This window comes from Pyrus communis, chromosome 17 (assembly GCF_041283825.1).
Source record: "Pyrus communis isolate YQ-2024b chromosome 17, ASM4128382v1, whole genome shotgun sequence".
Classification (NCBI taxonomy): domain Eukaryota; kingdom Viridiplantae; phylum Streptophyta; class Magnoliopsida; order Rosales; family Rosaceae; genus Pyrus; species Pyrus communis.
The window spans coordinates 21,526,933-21,548,307 of record NC_142581.1 but is presented as its reverse complement, the minus strand read 5'-3'; the positions used below and the strand labels follow the sequence as shown (position 1 = coordinate 21,548,307).

The 21,375-nt window shown below is 36.1% G+C and overlaps 3 protein-coding genes across 3 annotated transcripts; 1 reads left to right on the top strand and 2 right to left on the bottom strand.

Moving 5' to 3' along the window:
* Positions 1-2,275: 2,275 nt before the first annotated feature.
* Positions 2,276-3,577, bottom strand: LOC137749266 (uncharacterized). Its single transcript, XM_068489367.2, has 3 exons — positions 3,450-3,577; positions 3,030-3,212; positions 2,276-2,614 (listed from the first exon to the last, which is right to left on the bottom strand). The coding sequence occupies exons 1-3, from the start codon at positions 3,510-3,512 to the stop codon at positions 2,486-2,488; spliced, it is 375 nt and encodes a 124-aa protein (XP_068345468.1). The 5' UTR covers positions 3,513-3,577; the 3' UTR covers positions 2,276-2,485.
* Positions 3,578-12,102: 8,525 nt separating this feature from the next.
* LOC137749431 (uncharacterized) lies at positions 12,103-20,884 on the top strand. Its single transcript, XM_088688571.1, has 3 exons — positions 12,103-12,238; positions 13,699-13,974; positions 20,439-20,884. Exons 1-3 carry the CDS (start codon positions 12,179-12,181, stop codon positions 20,622-20,624), a joined length of 522 nt encoding a protein of 173 aa, XP_088544697.1. The 5' UTR covers positions 12,103-12,178; the 3' UTR covers positions 20,625-20,884.
* LOC148689607 (uncharacterized) lies at positions 17,812-20,420 on the bottom strand. Its single transcript, XM_088688570.1, has 2 exons — positions 18,174-20,420; positions 17,812-18,060 (listed from the first exon to the last, which is right to left on the bottom strand). Exons 1-2 carry the CDS (start codon positions 18,973-18,975, stop codon positions 18,032-18,034), a joined length of 831 nt encoding a protein of 276 aa, XP_088544696.1. The 5' UTR covers positions 18,976-20,420; the 3' UTR covers positions 17,812-18,031.
* Positions 20,885-21,375: the final 491 nt, after the last annotated feature.

Below are 21,375 nucleotides of genomic sequence, written 5' to 3'. Positions count from 1 at the left end.
TCCCCCTTCCCCCCACCCCCTCCCAACAAAATCCACTCCAACCCATGACCTAAAATTAATCTAAAACCTAAAACCCAAATGGGGGTCAAATACCGGCCCAACTTTAGGCCACAAAGCAAAGTGGACCCCAGCAAATGAGACTAAAACCGGGGCTGTGAAGCCCACTGCCCATTCCCTACTCGCCTACGCGCTGCATGCGCTAGGCAATTTCTGTTGCCCAACAAACCCACATGGGGTTATTCCCTCGGGTGTCAGACCATTAAGTAGCCCAACAGCTAGTTTTCTTCTTCCAACGGCTCGATTTAAATGGGTCGTTGGTTAATCCAAAGTCCAGGTTCAATTTTTTTTTTTTTTTTAGTTTTATATTTATATATTTATTGAATCCAATGGCTTGGATCGAATATAATCAAATCTAACGGTAAAAACAAAAAAGATCTAATGGTCCAAATTTAAATCCAATGGCTAAAATAATTTAAAATTTTTATTTAACTTAAAATTCAACCAAAAATTCTATAAATACCTATGTATTTGTTCAAACATCCACACAAAACTCACTTTTCTCCTACAATTCTTCCAATTTTTCTTTCTACCATTTCTTCTCATTTCCAAATTTTTCAAGATGGCAAAGGAGCATGTTAGAGGTTGTAATTGGACTTTTGACGAGGATATTGCTTTATGTTTGGCATGGATTTCTGTTAGCGAAGATGGTGTTGTCGGCACAAATCAAAATAGAAAGGTTTTGTGGGGTAAAATCATTGATAAGTTCCATGAAAACTCCAATGCCAGTTGAAGGGAAGTTGGTGATGTTTATGATCGGTGGAAGATTATCAACTAAGCGTGCACTTTGTGGAAGGGAAGCTTGGAGAGAGCTATGGTTGACATGCCTAGTGGAAGCGGCGCCTCAGAAATTGTGAGTTTCTTTGTTGATATTTTAGTTGTTGTGTACATAATAGTATTTTGCAACTAATTATTTTTATGTATTTGTTGCATAGGGTGACAAAGCAATGGCAATTTACAAGACGAGAACTACACCAAAAAATCAAGCTTTTAAGTTGCATCATGCTTGGAATATCTTCAAGGATTGTCTGAGGTGGGGAACCAATGTGAACCAACAATGTGGAAGATTATTTCATAGTGAAGCCCCACGCCCAAATGAGGTCAATGAAGGTGAGAATTTTTCCGACAATGAAGGTGTCGAAGAAATGACCCAAACTTCTTCTTTTGCAAGGCCCCCGGGTAGAGATAAGTAAAAGGAAGCAAAGAGAAAAGGGAAGTCCCAAGATCCGATATGTGCACAATTTGCTAGCGAAATTGCAAGAATGAACGAAAACCATATCTCTCAGCAAGAAGAATCGGCCCAAATGCGTTTGGCCATGAAGTAAGAAGAGGATAGGGAGCAAGAAAGGTTCGAAATTAATTTGATGATGGAGGCTAGACAAATACACTCCAGAGAGGAAGAAATACTTACGTGGTAAGCAAAATGACATTTTATGAAGGAATGCCACAAGGAGTATATTTCAAGATGATGATTCATCTCGAGACTATCACCCAAGTCTATCACCAAGTCAAGATGATGGATATCATTATTAAGTTTATGTAGTTTATGAGTATTCGATTATATTAAGTTTATATGGTTTATTAATTGTCTTTTTTTTATATAAAGTTTATGTTGTTTATTAATTGTCATTTGTATTAAGTTTATGTGGTTTATTAAATGTCGTCTGTATTAAATTTATGTGGTTTATCATGATTTTCATGTATTGATTTAGTGATTTTTCAAAATTTATCGGAATTTAAATATTTTTAGGTTAAAATGTTCATAAAATTAATTTAGGATAGTCTACATAATTTTCTTTTTAAAGTTAATTTAAAAAAAATAGCTTTAATTCATGTTTTGATAATCTCGGGCTAAAATTTTAAGCTAAAAGGGTTGGAGTAGAAAAACTATTTCTGGGCTAAAACCAAAAATTTTCTGGGCTAAATATTTTTAGGTTTTAGGTCAAGGTTGGAGATGGTCTAAGTCATATTGTTAACCACAAAACCTACATAAAATGAGCCTCATTTTTTCAGAAATGATGTAAGCAATTAACATATGGCATGTATATATGGTGTGAGTCGTGAATCTCTTAGACAGAATCTTTTTTCGGTCGAACTCTTAGACAGTTTAAAGAGTGAACTTCGAGGTTATGGAGATGATGCAAATTAGAGAGAATAAAAAGGTTTTGAGACAAAACACTCTTTTTTTAGTATTAATTCATTTGCACAACACTGTTAATTAACAAGGGCACATAAGGATTTCTTCTTTTATTTACCAAAAAGGAAAAAAACAAGGGAATAAAAATACAATCTTTTGCATCTGACAGAAAACAAAACAAATAGCCATTTCCACAGAGATAGGATGGCTAGCTAATCGCCATGACCGCAGGTCATAGGAACTTTAGTTGAAACTGAAGGCAAAGCAAGCGTTGAAGAAAGAGCACTATCTTCAAATCCTAGTGCTTGGGTTGCTTGGGGTATTGTTTTGGTTGTTTGGGTCGTTAGGGTTATTCATTCCCAAAGTGTTCTTGACTGCATCAGCTGCTCCTTGAGCCATGTTTCTCACTTGCTCACTTGTCTGCAATCAAAGACATGTAGTACATGCACTGTAAAATATGTATATAGTACAAGAGAAAGACCATTGCTATTCACGTTCCCATGTCGTTATTCTACACATTCCATGAATATTTTAAAATAAAAATAAAAATATTTCATTTGGAGTGCAGAAAACCAATAACGGAGTGCGAATAGCATTTGCCTAAGAAAAAAGGTGGAAAGGACTGACTTTTACTAGATAGATAATAAGAATCTGAGTAATTTTTATTGACTTATGTTTCTAGTTAACATAAATGGGTGATGAATTGATACTAATTTATATTGACTTATGTTTGGTGAAATCTGAGTGATTTTTTACTAGATATCTAATAAGAAATATATTATATATAAAAATTCAAATAAATAAGGAGATGGCAGGAAGTGGTTGCATTGCATGCCTGTTGAAGGAGGTGGGTGGCTTGGTCCTTGATGTCAGTAGGAGATTCATCAGATGCCTTGTTCTGGACAGACTGAGATGCATCAGATGCCTTGTTTTGGGCAGATTGAGATAAATTTGATACCTTGTTTTGGGCGGACTGAGCTGCACCCGATGCCTGGTTTAGAAGCTCATCCTTCTTAACCTGTGGCGTGGATCAGAAAAGAAAAATAGATTATTAACTTGATGAATGCAACTTGATTACATTATAACCAAATCAAATGTAACATTAATTACATTATAATCAACAGTTAAACCAGTAGCTGCAAACATGGGCATCGCTAAATTGCTAGATCTAATGTGCTCGCCCCTATACACCCGAGTTTGAATCCCCTCGCTAGGTTAAAAGTATAATATAAAGAATTCAAACAACCATATATACCTGAGCTTGACCAGTCAACTCGCCAGCCTTGTGACTCAAATTCTGGTTTTGGTTGCTTGCCATTTTTGTGCTTGCTTAGTTTTTTCTTCGATGAAAATCAATCAAATTTCAGATGAAGAACGCAGGATGCAAAAGCTGTTCCATTTGAAAACTATATATAGGTTGAGGAAAGTCTTCTATTCTCGGCACTTCCTTGTTCCTACCCCATTTTTTGCGTGCATTCACCAGCATAGTTGTGGCATGTGTTGATGTAGGAATGTTTCAAACAAGTTTTGGCTTGTCTTAATTAGTCAAGAAAGAGAGTCCGTTGGCATAGACTCCGGTAAAATTAAAGCTTTAATTACCTTAAGAACAAGGGTACAAGATTAGGAATTAGGATATCCAAAGTAAATTAGGAGTAGCCGAAATTGAAAATAAGATGAGAAAGAATTGGTTAATGTGGTTTGGACATGTGAAATGAGGTGTAAATCAACTTTTAGAATTTGTGCACCTCATCATTTTACACCAGTAACATCATCACTTAATGTTGGTAAGTTAGTAACGTCATCGGTTAATTAACATTGATGACCTTGTAAACCAAGAAGCAGTTCATCATTAGGGTTTATAGAGAGAGAGCAAGAGAGAGAAGTCGAGAGAGAAATGTAGAGTGAGAGAGAAAAAAGATATTTCTTATTACTTTTCTTGATCAGTACATTATTCTCCTTAGAGGGTATTTATACAAGAACATTCTTACACTTGCATATGCTTGCTAACTATAACTAACTCTCTTAATCTGATTACAAGTGTCACAATCCTATTTGTTCATTGAACTCTATCATCTCCCCTCAAACTCATGATTGGGAGAAATACCAAGCATGAGATTGTTACAATGAGTGCGAAAGAGGGGTGCACTGAGACCTTTAGTAAGGATGTCGGCAAACTGTTCACGAGAAGAGACAAACTGCACAAGCAACTGCTGTTTAGCAACCCGTTCACGAACAAAATGAACATCAACTTCAATATGCTTGGTCTTTTGATGTTGAACCGGATTAAAGGACAGAGCAATGGCAGACAAATTATCACAGAAAAGCACAGGAACACAAGACATCTGAATTTTCAGGAATGTAAGAAGTTGTTGAATCCAATCAAGTTCAGCGGCAGTAGAGGACATGGCGCGATATTCGGCTTCAGTGGACGATCGAGACACTGTTTGTTGTTTCTTAGAAGACCAGGAAATTGGATTGGAGCCCAAGAAAATAACTAACCCTGTGGTAGAACGTCTGTCATTAGGATCGCCAGCCCAGTCAGCATCACTGAAGGCCTTTAAACCAGCTTCACCAGCAGCATAGGTAAGACCAGAAGACAAAGTGCCTTTCAAATAACGCAAAATGCGTTTGACAGCAGTATAGTGAGAGACCATAGGTTGTTGCATAAACTGGGACACTTGATGGACGGAGAAGGCAATGTCTGGGCGAGTAAAAGTGAGGTACTGCAGAGCACCAACTATGCTTCTGTATGTACCTGGTTCTGAGAACGGAATCCCATCATTCTTCAACAATCGAGTATATGGCAGACAGGGAGTATCACAAGGTTTACAATCACTCATTTCTGTCTTGTGCAAAAGTTCTTGAATGTATTTAGTTTGGGACAAAAACAACCCAGTGGCTGTTCGAGAGATTTGGATCCCCAAAAAATAATGCAGTGTACCCAAATCCTTGATATCAAATTCAGTAGTAAGAGACTGAATGACATGGTGTATGGCATCTGTAGCATTCCCAGTTAAGATGATGTCATCCACATAAAGAAGTAAAATCACAATCTCGGAACCAACATACTTCACAAATAGAGAGGAATCAGAATATGTTGTGTGGAACCCAAGAGAAGGAAGGAAAGATGTGAATCGCTCATTCCAGGCCCGTGGGGCTTGCTTTAACCCATACAACGATTTATGTAACCTGCAAACGAAATGAGGATGCACAGAGTCTGTAAACCCAGGTGGTTGTGCCATGTAAACCTCTTCCTTCAGAATGCCATGTAGAAAGGCATTTTTTACATCCAGTTGCCTTAAAGGCCAATGAAACTGAGCAGCTAAAGCCAAGACGAGTCTGACTGTGGTAGGCTTAACCACGGGACTGAAAGTCTCGCCATAATCTAAGCCTTCCTCTTGACTGAATCCCTTGGCAACTAACCTAGCTTTATGGCGAGCAATAGACCCATCAGAATTCTTCTTGATTTTAAAGACCCATTTACACCCTACTAAGTTTTTCTGAGAGGGAAGTGAGACGAGAGACCAAGTACCTTGAGAATGAAGAGCATCAATCTCTTCCTGCATAGCAGTCAACCACACAGACGATTTCATAGCAGACTTATAGGTAACCGGTTCAATCAGTGACAGATCAAGATCTCCAGAAGTCTGGGATGCTGCCAAAGTACTCAGGAAAGCCTTGGGTTTGACTATCCCACTCTTACTCCTGGTCTGCATAGGGTGCATATTCAAGGGTGCAATAGGTAACACCACTTGTAAACTCACGGGACTAAACTCAGGGTCCACAGGAAGAGGAGAATTATCATTTGGTGGAGCAGTAATGGAGGAAGAGGGAACACCTGGACTGGAGACAGGGACACTAGACTCGGAAGTTTGAAGCACAGATGGTGAAATGGAGGAAGGAGTCTGAGGAATAGGCACCATCAAAATATTCTGATGAGTAGAGACTGGGGTAAGAACGGAAGACTGAGACGGGATAGGAGACAAACTGGAATGTTTGGACAGGTGAAGGAGACTGAGATAAGGAAATTCAGTCTCATCAAAGACAACATGACGAGAAACAAAAAAACGCTCTTTTAACACTTCATAACAAAGATATCCCTTATAATTAGAAGCATACCCCAGAAAAACACATTTGGTTGTCTTTGCTTGAAGTTTAGATGTGTTGTAGGGTCGAAGTAAAGGATAACAAGAACATCCAAATACCCTCAGATGGGTAATGACAGGAGGATGACCATATAATGCTTGAAATGGGGACTGATTATGTAAGACTGGTGTTGGCATCCGATTAATTAAGTAAATGGAGAGTTGACAAGCAAAGGTCCAGAATTTAGAAGGAAGATTGGCATATTGTAACAAGGTGACTGTAGTTTCAATGATATGTCTATGTTTCCTCTCGGCTAACCCATTCTGTTCAGGTGTGTAGGGACACGATTTATGATGTACAATTCCTTTAGAGTGCAGAAATGTTTGGAGCTTAGTGCTAATGTACTCACCCCCCCCATCAGTTTGAAGTATTTTCACAGAAGAGGAGAACTGAGTGGAGACAAAGGCACAGAAGGTAACAAACACATTATAGAAATCAGACTTATTGTATAGAGGAAATAACCAACAAAAACGAGTGCACTCATCAATGAGAGTAACATAGTATTTATAACCATCGATGGAATTACATGGTGCAGGACCCCAAAGGTCACTGTGAACAATTTCAAATGGTAGGACAGATTTGACATGTGTAGAAGGAAAAGGTAACTTTGTAAACTTGCCCTCGAGACAACTTTGACAGACAGAGGAAACAACATCCTTATTACAAGAAATATTGGCTTGTTTAAGTAGGAGGGAAACAATATGATTGGATGGATGTCCTAACCGAGTATGCCATAAGTTGGAACTCACAAGCTTTCCAAGATAAGCAACAGATGAAGAGGTAGAAGGTGGACAGAGAACGGAACAGGTAGAGAGGGAGTGAATAGGATAGAGTCCATTACTGCAAGGGCCCTTGTACATGATTCTCCCTGTGGCCTTGTCCTGAATCCAGAAATAAAATTCATCAAAGATTAGCCAGCAATTGTTATCCACACAGATCTTATGAACTGACAATAAATTCTGTGTCAATTTAGGAACATAAAGAAGTGAATGTAATTTGAGAGGACTGTGAGAAGTAGAAAGTATAGAACTGCCCATGTGAGAAACTCTCAAACCTTCACCATTGGCAGTTTGAACAACTTCATTGCTGGGATATGGAGAAGCTATGGACAGATTGTTAAGATCAGCTGTCATATGATTAGTAGCCCCAGAATCTGTCAACCATACTTGTGGTGACTGAGAAGTAGAAGCAACAGACCCCATGTGTGAAGGCTGAGAGGAGGGAGAAAAAACAGTATGCATAGCCTGTAGTGAAGAAGGGTGAGACCCAGTGAACACAGAAGGACGAGTGGATGAGTAACCCTGCATAGGAGCACCTGCCCTCTGAGAAAAGTGAGGTCCCATATAAGAAGGTCCTTTTTCATTGTGAAAACAATACCAAGTTGTATGATTGAATTTGCCACAAATTTGACATTGTTGTCTATCGGACGACTTATTGGAACAATAAGGGGCAGTGTGACCTTCAACATTACACAATTGGCAAGTCTGCAAATGAGGGGCTGATGGATTCCCAAATTGACCAGGAAAAGAACCAAGGACACCAGGAGTAGGTGTAGGCAAAACATGGGATTGAGTATGATACACTGGGCGAGGAGTGTAGTATCGCTGTCCTCCATTGAATTTGCCTTTACCTCTGTGCTTGTTGACATAGGGCTTGAAACCCCCAGATGCACCATACTGCTGACCCCCAATAGAGCTATATGACTGACCACCACCAGAGCCTTTGGACATAGCAGATGAATTAGTGACCACCATCGCAGAAAGAAAAGGAACAGTAGAATGATTATCCACAATAGTTTCTTCAGCAAGGAGTTGAGACCGGAATTCCTTAATGGTCATAACATTTTCTCTGCCTCTAACAACCGTTCGAAATGTATTATACTCCGGAGGTAAACCATTGAGAGCCAGAATAACAATATCCTCATCAGCAAGAAACACACCAGCAGCAGACAAATAATCCCTAGCTTCTTTGATTCTCTGCAGATACTGAGTTACAGAGTCGGACCCCTTCTTAATTGTATGAAGATTGGACTTCATCTGGAAAATGCTGGTTTTAGACACAGTAGAGAATTGTTCCTTAAGACGAATCCACAAGTCCCGAGAACTAGAACTACCAATAGCACAAGACATGGCCACAGGAGACAAGGTGGCAGTGACAAGCTGCATAAGTGCACGATCATGAAGTTTCCAAATGATATAGTCATCTGATTCGGTACCAGATTCACCAAAACGAGCAGGACAGGGTGTTGACCCATCAACAAACCCCATAATGCCATTACTGTCAAGCAATAAGGCCATTTGAAAGTGCCAATTGAGATAATTCGAATCATCAAGTTTAACATTGACAGAGGTGGAAAGCGTCGAAATAAGAGAAGTAATAGGCGACTGGAGAATTTGTAATTGAGATGCAGTAACCATTGTGACAGAACGTAAGAAGAAAAATCAAGAGAGGAAATATCACAAACACCTGGTGTGCACAATCTTGTAGAACAAAGACGAGAAGATCAAGAAATCCCGAAACCCTAACAAAAGAACGCACAGACGAAGAAACAGACTACCAGAAAGCAGTAAAGAACACAGCAAGAATCTACCGTCGAAAAAGAGAAGGAATCACAGTAGAGAGGAGGAGCGGAAGCAGCCGAGGAATCGAAGAAACACTGTTGAAACAGCCATGGCGATTGATACCATGTAAACCAAGAAGCAGTTCATCATTAGGGTTTATAGAGAGAGAGCAAGAGAGAGAAGTCGAGAGAGAAATGTAGAGTGAGAGAGAAAAAAGATATTTCTTATTACTTTTCTTGATCAGTACATTATTCTCCTTAGAGGGTATTTATACAAGAACATTCTTACACTTGCATATGCTTGCTAACTATAACTAACTCTCTTAATCTGATTACAAGTGTCACAATCCTATTTGTTCATTGAACTCTATCAGACCTAATAGATGTCTAATTTTTAAAACGTTAGATTATTAGGAATGATTTAAAAGGTTGATACTAATTTGGAATTGTCCCAAAAGATTGGTTAGTTATCTGTACTTACACTTATGATATACAATTATCACATTGGCTCCATTATTTTTTGTGAGATGTAACACTGAGACGATAAGTGATAGCTAGCTTAATTATAAACCTAGCTGAACAAACATTTTGGCTGATATAAGATTAAACAAACTATGTATCACTAATTAGTTCTTCTCTAACATTTTGGCTGATACCAGCTTTACTAACTATAAATCTCTCACCTGTGTACGTAACATATGAAACATTACACAAGGAAGCATTCTCGTCAGTGTAAGGAAACAAGACTAAAGAAATAGAGAAGACCTAGAGAATGAAAAACTATATATTAATTAATTGTAACCTAATTGACATGTATTATACGTGGCTCCTTTCATGATCGTAGCATTAATTTTACGGTTTTTTGATTTCATAAATTGGACAATACTTGTGTCCAATGTAATTTTATTTAGGACTAAGGCTGCATTAGCATCTAGTTGTTTCATTCACTTGGAATTGTTGGAGAATAGAATCCTACATCGAGCATTTAAGAACATAATATGTAATCACTGTTATAAAAAATAGTTTAGGTGGTGCCTAGGCACTAGACGGTAGAAGAACGATGCGATTGTAAGCCAAAACGTGGAGTAAAATTGGATAAGGGCTAGGCAAGCTAAGTGATGGTGTGTTTTTCTGGGTTACCTACCCAAAAAGAATCCAGATTATTTCTTTCACCGTTTCTGTTTCTCTTCCCCATGTCTCTTCGCACATATATACGCTTTCTCTCTCTCTCTCTCTCTCTCTCTCTCTCTCTCTCTCTCTCTCTCTCTCTCTCTCTCTCTCTCTCTCCAATTTTAGATAATTGAATTTTCAAATTTGGTTTGCAATTTTGGGTTTTTCTTATTTTTGCTACATTAGTCTATGAGGATGTTAATGTCATGATGGCTTAAGTTTTAATTTTTAAATTTTTCTAAATTCTCAGTACAAAAATATTTTTTTTAGAGTATAAATGTAAGTAGGCAGTTATTTATATGTTATATAATAAATTTAATGAAATCTGTCTAGTCCACCTAGGCCCACACCTAGCTGCCTAGCGAGCCTAGGCGCTAGGCTCTTGCCTATTGCACAACTAGTGTCTAGCGTCTTTTAGAACCTTATATATAACTAATATATGAGATATTTCACTCCTCTTATCACCTGCACTTTTTTGTAATAAAACCCAACACCTAGTAAAGTAGTAATACGTGGTTAAGTTAGAATAATATCTATGATGCTGGTGGTGCACCATGTTGTACCTAAAAAGGTTATCATATTAGAGCAGACTATTCTTTCGACAAGTTGCACTAGCTCCAATTTAAGGATATTGATTGTATCACAGGCCTTTGAAAAGTTACGTTGACGATTTAGTGAATAAATGATGACCGGCTCTCAAAAAGTTGCATTACTTCCCAATGTGGGAATTGGTTTTCCGTGTGACCATGTATGGGGCCACTGTGTGCCTAAAAAGTTTATCAGGATTAATGTATTTTTACAATACTTATAGACATTCTAATCGAAAATGTTCATTTTTATCTTCTTTATTTAAAGATTATCTTTATAAAAAATTATTAAAGTTAGTGATCTTTTAATAACTAGCTATCAATTTGTATCGATATGAGGGTGTCACTTGTTATCAAGATTGTTCATTTGTTTGATACATACAAATGACTAAATGATTTCTAATTCAATTATTTTAGATATCTTCTAATGACTACAAAGAAATAAACATTTTTTTATTAGAAAGTTTGTACGATAAAAATACATTAATCGCAAATTGAACTGAATTTTTTTAGAGATATATAATCTTTTGACATTGATTAAGAAAATAAACATTCAAAACACCTTAATCACAAATGAGTGGACAAGATTGAACATGCATGGGTTTGGGTTTATGCAAGTATTGTCCTCAATCAAATTACAGGGTTCTTTCTTGGCTAGCATTAATTTACTTGCTAGCTATTATGCAGTTTAATTGAAATTAATTTTTTTATTGAAAAAATGATTTATTCACAACATTATAAGATAGTACAAAATTCAAACGTGAATGTTAAGAACTAAAGTGCACTCATCTTCAGTTCTATAACTACAATTAAAGCTCTTCAAAATATTGATACTTCAATCGAAGGGTTGCACATTATTGATGCGGACCTCGGTAAAAAAAAATCATAAAGAAAACTACGTGAGGAACTTCAATTAATAGAAAAAAGAGCACAACTTATATCTTGGGACAAAGATTAGTCAACTAGAAGCAATAGCTATCCTAATCCAAGTTACAATCCCTCGCCAGTAATGCAAACTTAGTAGATTTAACTCGCCACACCTATTCAAAACAAACAATATCAATTATAACCACTCAGAGCATAAAAACCATAATTCCAAATATCAAATAAATAAAAAGAAAGTTAAAAACCAGCCACAGTAAATAAAAAATTGCCTTACCTCCCATATATACAGCCACAGATTAGCGCAGTCGTTTTCCTGCATTAAACAATCGTGTAAACCCTACCATCCACCACTTGTACGTCGTAACAGAGAATCACGACATGTCAACAGACGATAGGCTTAAGACATATCGATGCAATCTCTTGGAAGTTAAAACCGACGCAGGCAAATAACCTCGCCTCGAAAGGCATACGACGTGTCAACAGAGCAGGACACATGTTGACCAACCAGCCAACGTGAAAACGCTATATATACCATGCATGCACCGTTCCTTCTCATCAATATCAATTCACAGGCTCGAAGATACACATACATTTAACAATTTCATCACTTGTATACACTCTTTTACAAGGCAAAAAATGGCATCCCAGGATCAGAGACAGAGCTACAGAGCTGGTGAGGCCAAGGGCCAAGCTCAGGTATATAGATTTAATACACACAGATAACTTATATGTATAATTTTGAGATTTAATTTAAATAGTTAATTTGTAGATTAATAAAAGGGAAAATTAGGTTCACATTCTTCTTTTTATTACTCCATTGATTAAAATCCTATTCATTTTGAATTTTTGATCAAGGTCCTTGGGTATTAATAACATCATTAATTATTTGAATAATAAAATATTCTTATTTTTAAATATATTCCTTTAGTGTTAAAAATTTTACAATTAGTATATTTATATTTATAGCTAAATTTTTTATCATATATTTTTATTTTTAGTTTGTACCTATTTTTAATTTGTAAATATTTTTTTATTTTGTATCAATTTTCTTTTCATTTTTAATTTGTACCCATATATTAGTTTCTTTTTGTGCCCATATTTTTTAAAGTTTTATTTGTGTTTATTCCCATGTGTATACCGTCACGTGACATTGTATATTTAATCAATGATAGAAAAATTACATATGGTATATTTATGTTTTATGCATAAACTTTGTATCATATATTTATATTTTTAGTTTGTACCCACTTTTAATTTGCAACATTTTTTTTTAATTTGTAGTATTTTCTTTTTAGTTTTATTTTGTACCCATGTATTAATTTCTTTTAACGCCTATATTTTTAAAAATTCATTTGTACTCATATTTTTTAATCTTTTATTTGTACCCTAATTTATTTATGATGTACCCATTCTTCTTTATTAATGTAGCAATTTTTTTTAACACTATGGATATATTCTTTTGCCATTTATTATTTCTTATTTTTACATAGTTTTTATCTATTTATTCAATCAAAATGTTTGGATTTTTTTATTGTAACTGTTTCTAATAATATTATAATGAGGGGATTTTAAATTTATAGGATTATAAATCTCATAAAATATCAAACAATTAATGTGAAAACTATAAAAATATAAATATTAATAGTAATATAATGAGGTGTACAAAGTCAAGGAATCTTGATCAAATTTTAAATATTATTAAGGTTTTAATCAAAGAATGTTAAGGATTAAGGACTGCATCCAAAGTATCCCTTAATAAAATATATTAGTGCATTTTTTGTATGGTTTAGCAACTGGTATTAGTGTTGCATGTCCATATGCTTAATACATAATATTCACAAATCTAATAAGTTTTTTGTTTTATATTATGCTATTAATCTGAATCCTGAAATTTTTTAAACTAATTTAGTTGACGGTGATACATCTTACCTCAATTATCTGATAGAATAATTCTTTTAGGGGCAGTTAGAATATATATCTACAATGACCTAATGGAAGGGTTTATAGTATACATATTGTTTTTATCATACTTACAATTTTAATTGTAGTATCTGGTGGTTTAGCTCTGCATGTATTTGTGGTTGAAATTATTTATTTTGTTGTAGCAAATTAATGTTTTAATCTAATGTAAACGAGTTTTTGTCTTGATCTTTCAGGAGAAAACTAACCAGGTGATGGGCACAGTGGGGAACAAGGCACAAGAAGAACGGAACAAGGCCTATGATACAACCCAAGCAACAAGGGACAAGACATACGAGACAGCCCACTCAGCCAAGGACAGAACACAGGCCTCTATGAACCAGGTGAAAGACAAGACCGCTGAGAAGGCGGAGCAAGCAAAAGAGAAGGCCTGGGAGACCAAGGAGACGGCCAAGCAGAAAGCAGAAGAGGCAGCCCAGAAGACCAAAGAGACCTCCCAGTACGGCATGTTGGTGTTTTTCAAATAAAGAATCTAAACCAATTAAATACAAGGAACTACAATTAACATCACAATCAAATACAGCATTGACTCTATAGAAACAATCTGTAAAACTTACTTGATGAATTCATAGTAAATGGTTCTTGAATTAGCCTTCTCCTCTCTGGCAATTGGTGTTCAGTTTCAATAGGGAAAACTTCTTAATGAACATAATCGTGAGAGGAGAGACCAAATCCATATATCTATCCAACTGTTGACAGTTTCCTCCTATTAAGGAAAACTGTCATCCCATTATGTGAGTGGCGTAAACCACTCCCTCAGAGTTCTATTCCCAATCAATTTTGATATAAATAATTATATTATTTATCTCCTAATACATGTATAATTCTATTTCTTATTTAATATAATACAGATAAAATGATGTGGCAAACTCACACACATGGTAAAATCTTACATTCTCCCACATGAGTGCAGCCTCATCATTTCCGAAATAGTATTACATCCAATAAGGCAATAGTGATCACGGAATCATACTCATGTATACCAGAATTTTCAATAACTCTCCACATCAATACAATTACAGGACTATAGAAAACTTGACACAACCATTCTTGTACCAGCACTCTACAATCACTTAGTAATCATATCAAGTGTCATCATTGTAATTAGGGAATCGATGTGTGAAAACTTTGATACCAATAAAGCTCCCACATTTTGGTCCTTTTAATGTCATAGACATTCCAAAATTTCTTAATAGTTTTGCAAAACACAATCAACAATACTAGGTCCAAGTGAAAATTACTCCATAAGAAATTACCAACATAATGTAATTTGCTTACAAGAAATAAAACTCATCTATAACACAGATAAGTCCACTGTCTAGTTAACAACATGAAGAGTTGAAACAAAAAGAGAAAACAGTACCTTTCTCCCACATTCAAACTAGATCAAGAGATGCATGTAGGCCCATCTTTGGCACCAACCTCTGGAAGGTTGTAACGTTCACTGCCTTCGTCAAAGGGTCTGCAATCATATTATGAGTACTAATGTGCTCTATGTCAATGACCTTATCTCTGACCTTGTCTTGAACCACCAAATACTTGATGTCAATAAGCCTTGAAGCTTCAGAACGCTTGTTGTTCTTAGCAAAGAAAACAGTTGAGCTATTGTCACAATATAGCTTCAATGGTCGTTCTATGTTTTTGACAATTTTCATATCCAAGATCATATTCCTAAGCCAGTTAGAATGTCTAACAGCTTCAAAGCATCCAATATACTCAGACTCCATGGTTGATACTGCTCGAGTCTTTTGTTTCTGGCTCTTCCATGAAACAACACCATTTGCCAAGAGAAAAATGTATCCACTTGTTGACATACGATCGTCAATATCTCCACCCAAATCAGCATCACTATAACACACTAAATCAAGGGAATCTACATGATTATATATCAGCATGTAAGACTTGGTTTTCTGCAGATACCTCAAAATCTTTTTGGCTGAATTCCAATGAGAGACACCTGGATTTTGTTGAAATCTTCCCAACACACTTACTGCAAAGGCCAAATCTGGTCGAGTACATACCTGAGCATACATGACACTTCCAACCAATGAGGCATAAGGCTTATCCTTCATGGTTTCGATTTCATAATCTGTTTTGGGACACTGATTAACCGAAAATTTGTCTCCCTTGCCAATAGGAACATCACCACCAGAACATGCTTCCATATTAAATCTCTTTAGAACTTTGTTTATATAGTTTTGTTGAGACAATCCCAATACTCTTTTCGCTCTATCTCTGACTATTTCGATGCCCAAAACATAATTAGCCTCTCCCAAATCTTTCATATCAAAATTGTTGGCTAACATGCTTTTTGTCTCTTGCAATAACTGAAAATCTGAGCTAGCAAGCAATATGTCATCCACATAAAGAACAAGAAAAATGAAATTGGATTTCACCATCTTCATGTAGATACAATTATCAATTTTATTTTCAACAAAACCAGAAGAAGAAACCACGTTATCAAATTTGAGATACCACTGTCTCGAAGCCTGCTTGAGACCGTAAATAGATTTGTTCAGTTTACATACCAGATTTTCTTTCCCCCTTTCAACAAATCCAGGTGGTTGAACCATATAAATATCTTCATCCAAGCTGCCATTGAGAAAAGCAGTTTTCACGTCCATTTGATGCAAGTGAAGATTAAAATGAGCTGTAAGAGCCATAATTATTCTTAAAGAATCTTTTGTAGAAACTGGTGAAAAAGTCTCATTATAATCCAAACCCTCTTTCTGAGTAAACCCCTTGGCTACAAGTCTGGCCTTGTGCCTCTCAATTCTTCCTTGTGAGTCACGTTTGGTCTTAAAAACCCATTTACATCCTATAGGCTTAATTGTAGGATTAGGAGTTTCTAAGGACCACACCTTGTTTTTCTGCATAGATGCCAATTCATCTTCCATAGCTGTAAGCCAAAAGGCAGCTTTATCACTTTGCATAGCTTGTTGAAAAGAAGTAGGATCATCATCATCTCCCAAATCATATTCGACTTCCTGTAAGTAAACCAAATAGTCATCAGAAATTGCTGACTTTCTTGGTCTTTGAGACTTTCTCAGAACTGGTGCAGTTACTATGTTTTCTTCTTGTGGCTGTAATGGTTGCATATCAGCAATCTGAGGTGGAACTACATTGATTTCAGGTTGTTGAGTGGATGTAACCTGATTCTCAAAAGCTACACTTTGCATGGAAATAGGCAGAGATATGGTATTGCTGGAAGATGGCCCTTGTGTTTCATCAATTTCCTCAAAAACATATGAATTCTTGGATTGACAGTGGAGTGTATTGAAATCCTCAATGAACTTTGCATTATTTGTCTCAGAAATTCGAGTATGAGAATGAGGACAATAGAATTTAAATCCCTTTGACTTCTCTGAATAACCCACGAAATAACAACTGGTCGTTCTTGGATCAAGCTTCCTTTCATTAGGATTATAAAGTCGTGCTTCTGCTCTACAACCCCAAGTGTGAAAATGAGCTAAGCTTGGTTTCCTGCTTGTCCAGATTTCAAATGGAGTAGAGTGAACAGATTTGCTAGGAACACGATTAAGAATATAGTTGGCAGTCTTTATAGCTTCTCCCCATAAGAATTCTGGCAATTGAGAATGAGATAGCATGCTTCTTACCATGTCTTTCAACGTTCTATTTCTCCTCTCAGCTACTCCATTTTGATGTGGGGTTCCCGGAGTTGTATATTGTGCCACTATCCCTTGTTGTTGGAGAAACAAGGCAAAAGGTCCCTTTTGTTGCCCACTTTCTGTGTACCTGCCAAAAAATTCCCCTCCTCTATCTGACCTAACAACTTTAATAGACTTTTCTAATTGTTTTTCAACTTCCAGTTTAAAGACTTTAAAACAATTGAAAACTTGAGACTTTTCAGAAATTAAATAAAGATAAGTGAACCGTGAAAAATCATCAATAAATAGAACAAAATAGAGATTACCACAGATAGTCTTTGCTGGAAATGGGCCACAAACATCTGTGTGTATTATTTCTAATAAGTTACTGCTTCTAGTTGAACCTAGCTTTTTAGTATTTGTGGTTTTGCCTTTAAAACAGTCAATGCATGACTCTAAATCAGTAAAATCCAATTCTGGCAGCATACTAGATTTCATTAAACGTTTCATTCTATCCTTGGAGATATGCCCCAATCTCCTATGCCAAAGCATAGATGACTTATCATTAGAGAGCACTCTCTTAGGAGCAGAATTTTCAATATTGAAACATTCTTGAACATAAGTACATTGAAGCTGCCATAAATCCCCATTTGGAAAAGCATAACCAAGTAAATTATCAAATTGGTTCTTATGAAAAAGTCTGATGCTTTCGTTATCTCCGATAAAAGAAAAACCATCCATTACAAACTTAGAAACTGAAAATAAATTCCTTCTCATAGAAGGTACATATAAGACATTGTTCAAAGTTAAAATAAAACCAGAAGACAACTCTAATTTGATACTTCCAACAGACTCGACATCTACTTTTGTCCCATTTCCAACAAACACTCTGTAGGCCTCTCTACTTGGTTCCCTCTGGCTTTTGAATCCCTGCAATGAATTAGTGATATGGACAGTGCAACCAGTATCAAACCACCATGAATTTTGAGGTACAAAAACTAAATTTGATTCAACAGTAACAAAAACATCAACAATTTTGATACCTTTCTTAATCAACCAAGCCTTAAAACCAGCACAATCTCTTCTAAGATGTTCAGTTGACTGACAAAAATGACATTTTTTGACACAATCTTTACTCACTTTCAGATTAGAGGAAGGAACATTTTTAGCAAAGACACCAAAGTTTTGAGCACCCTTTTTAGTTCCAGAAGAAGAACCTGCTTTGAATTTTACAGATTTGATTGGAAAGTTCCCAGCATTTCCAAATTTGTTGAATGCAGCAGCTTTCTTCCCTTTTCCCATATTCACAAGGTTGACAGCTTCTTCCTTGCCTTTCTTGAGCCTTTCTTCCTCTTGACAACAGATTGCAATCAGTTCATTAACACTCCAGGATTCCTTTTGTGTGTTGTAGTTGATTTTGACCTGTTCATATTCAGCTGATAAAGAACCAAGTGCCATGTGCACTAGAAATTGCTCAGAAATCGGCACATCCAAATTGTTCAGCTTGTTGGCAATATTGACAAGCTTGAGTAGGTGTTCTCTGATGCTCCCAATCCCATCAAACTTGGCAGAAGTGAGAGAGGATAAATAAGACCCTGCCTCCACTTTATCTGACCTCTTGTATTTTTCCTCAATAGCTGTCAAATAATCCTTAGCCAAATCACATGAAGGTATGCCTCCTCTAATATGTTCCTCCATAGCACTTTGCATAATAAGCAGGGACATTTCATTTGCTCTTTCCCATTTTTCAAATGCATCTTTCTGTTCTTTTGTACTCTCGGTAGTCAAGGCATGTGGCTTAGGCTGCTTGAAAGCAATCGCAAACTCCAAAAGTCCCAGATTCATGTCAATTTGCTGCTTCCATGTTTTGAAGTTGTTCCCATTTAATTTCTCAATATTGATGAGATTCAGAATATTGAGACCTGAAAGTTGTTCAGAATTTCATAAGTGTTTGAATTTCATAATATCTATGACAAGAAAGTTGAACAAGCTTTCTCCATATTCAACTATAGAAACTGGTTACACCTTTGGGCAAGAAACCATTCTATATATTTAGATGAACATTCAAACATTTGCATAGCCAAGAATAAAGCACCAGAAATTATGTCAATCCACACCTTTAGGCAAGAAGAACAATACATAATCCAAGTTTTCCATTGCTCACTATACATTAGCTTATGACTAATCCCAGCAAAAACAACCCCTTTGGAGGCTAATTTTACTTGTTACAGTTCATAAACCATAATCTGGTTAAACGAAACTTGATTTCTTAAGAGCAAAATTTCAAATAAACCACTTTGGTAGCAAATTGAACATCTTAATAAAACCAACCCAGAATTCATATTTTGTCGATCCAAGATATTGACAAAAAACAAAAAAAATTTACAGAAGGCCATCAGACAAATCAATTCAACTAAATTTGATTTCCAATGAATTCTAATATGATTCAGACAAGGTTCACAACTATAACCATAATCGAAAACGAACTCAAAATAAACGATTACAGTAATAATTTTAAACAAAATGTAAACTTTATCTGATTTAATTAGACAAGATTATAGAATTTTGATGAAATAATGATCGAAATGGCAGAAAACTAAATTAAGGTTCATACCTTTAATATAAGATGAAAAGTAGAGTTGATAAAATTGAGATCAATCTCAAATATCAAGATCAGAAAAGAAAAAAATTGAACAGCCGCCATATAAGAATTGAAGAGAAGGAGTTCATTGTTATACCCAGAACAGCGGAAGAAAAGTGAAGTTTTATACCCAAAAGACAAACGGCACCGTTTCAGCTTTATATTCTTTAAGTCAAAATAATTGAGTTCATGATTTAACTGGTGGCTCTGATACCACATGTTGGTGTTTTTCAAATAAAGAATCTAAACCAATTAAATACAAGGAACTACAATTAACATCACAATCAAATACAGCATTGACTCTATAGAAACAATCTGTAAAACTTACTTGATGAATTCATAGTAAATGGTTCTTGAATTAGCCTTCTCCTCTCTGGCAATTGGTGTTCAGTTTCAATAGGGAAAACTTCTTAATGAACATAATCGTGAGAGGAGAGACCAAATCCATATATCTATCCAACTGTTGACAGTTTCCTCCTATTAAGGAAAACTGTCATCCCATTATGTGAGTGGCGTAAACCACTCCCTCAGAGTTCTATTCCCAATCAATTTTGATATAAATAATTATATTATTTATCTCCTAATACATGTATAATTCTATTTCTTATTTAATATAATACAGATAAAATGATGTGGCAAACTCACACACATGGTAAAATGCAATGAGAAAGCCTCAGGGATCATGCAGCAGACTGGAGAGCAGATGAAGCACATGGCGCAAGGTGCTGCTGATGCTGTGAAAGGCACTTTTGGGTTGGGCAAGAATGATGATAAGGAAGAGGACACTGGTGTTTATTATAACAAGGACTCCACCACCGGCACTACCGGTGGCACCACCAAAAGATCTTATTAGTTTAAAGTATTTTAAACATTGTCGTCTATTTATATTTAGTGTCTGTTTTACTAATTTCAGGCGTTGGTTTGTTGTTTTGGTTCAATAAGTTTATGTTGGCATGTTTTAGAAGTCCTGTGGCTTCCCCATCTAACTGAGTTGGGCGAATAATATTCTAGCTACCTTGTATTTGGTGTTTTCAGTCGTCTGGCATGGAGGAATAGGATATGTAATTTCCAGTCGTAATGAAAAACGATATAATACTGTTCGTGTTTATAGTACAAGCAGTGCAATATTCTCTTCCTTAAGCAGAATTCATCTAGGTTACTTGCATGTTGGAAGGATAGTAGATGAAGTGTAAAAGAAGTGTGTATGGAACACACGAAATTAAACCAAACTAAAAGTTAAAGACAAAATTTTAAGTTAATTGGCATTCAAGTTTTTGTTTTTATATAATCTTCTTCAATTTCCCTCTTTTGTCCCACATCTCCTTTCTTCAGTACTCAACTGATCCCTAGGTTTAGGTTTTGTCTCAGAAATTGAGGCTTCGCCTTTTCCCTTCGTTTCTGTGATGACCGGAGGTTCCAAATCACAGCGTAATTTGTGTTTGTTGTACCGCCTAATGGTTTGTGTGGCCGCGCTTTTTAGCAATTTTTGCTTTGTGTTCCTTGGTTTCAAATCTGTCACCATTGATCTGTTGTGGCAGATCCACACCACTGGTTCTTGTGTCGTGTTTTTGTGTTTTGTTGTGGTGGCCAAGTAGGAAATTTAT

What these genes read in the sequence shown, in the direction of transcription:
- LOC137749266 (XM_068489367.2), bottom strand. Translation starts at nt 3,512, where the DNA reads ATGGCAAGCAACCAAAACCAGAATTTGAGTCACAAGGCTGGCGAGTTG. An exon ending in AGTTGACTGGTCAAGCTCAG is followed by an intron (nt 3,213 to 3,449) that starts GTATATATGGTT and finishes TCCACGCCACAG; the next exon opens with GTTAAGAAGGATGAGCTTCT. An exon ending in CCACCCACCTCCTTCAACAG is followed by an intron (nt 2,615 to 3,029) that starts GCATGCAATGCA and finishes CTTTGATTGCAG; the next exon opens with ACAAGTGAGCAAGTGAGAAA.
- LOC137749431 (XM_088688571.1), top strand. Translation starts at nt 12,179, where the DNA reads ATGGCATCCCAGGATCAGAGACAGAGCTACAGAGCTGGTGAGGCCAAG. An exon ending in AGGCCAAGGGCCAAGCTCAG is followed by an intron (nt 12,239 to 13,698) that starts GTATATAGATTT and finishes TTGATCTTTCAG; the next exon opens with GAGAAAACTAACCAGGTGAT. An exon ending in CCTCCCAGTACGGCATGTTG is followed by an intron (nt 13,975 to 20,438) that starts GTGTTTTTCAAA and finishes AAATGCAATGAG; the next exon opens with AAAGCCTCAGGGATCATGCA.
- LOC148689607 (XM_088688570.1), bottom strand. Translation starts at nt 18,975, where the DNA reads ATGAATCTGGGACTTTTGGAGTTTGCGATTGCTTTCAAGCAGCCTAAG. An exon ending in GGCTTGGTTGATTAAGAAAG is followed by an intron (nt 18,061 to 18,173) that starts GTATCAAAATTG and finishes AATTCATTGCAG; the next exon opens with GGATTCAAAAGCCAGAGGGA.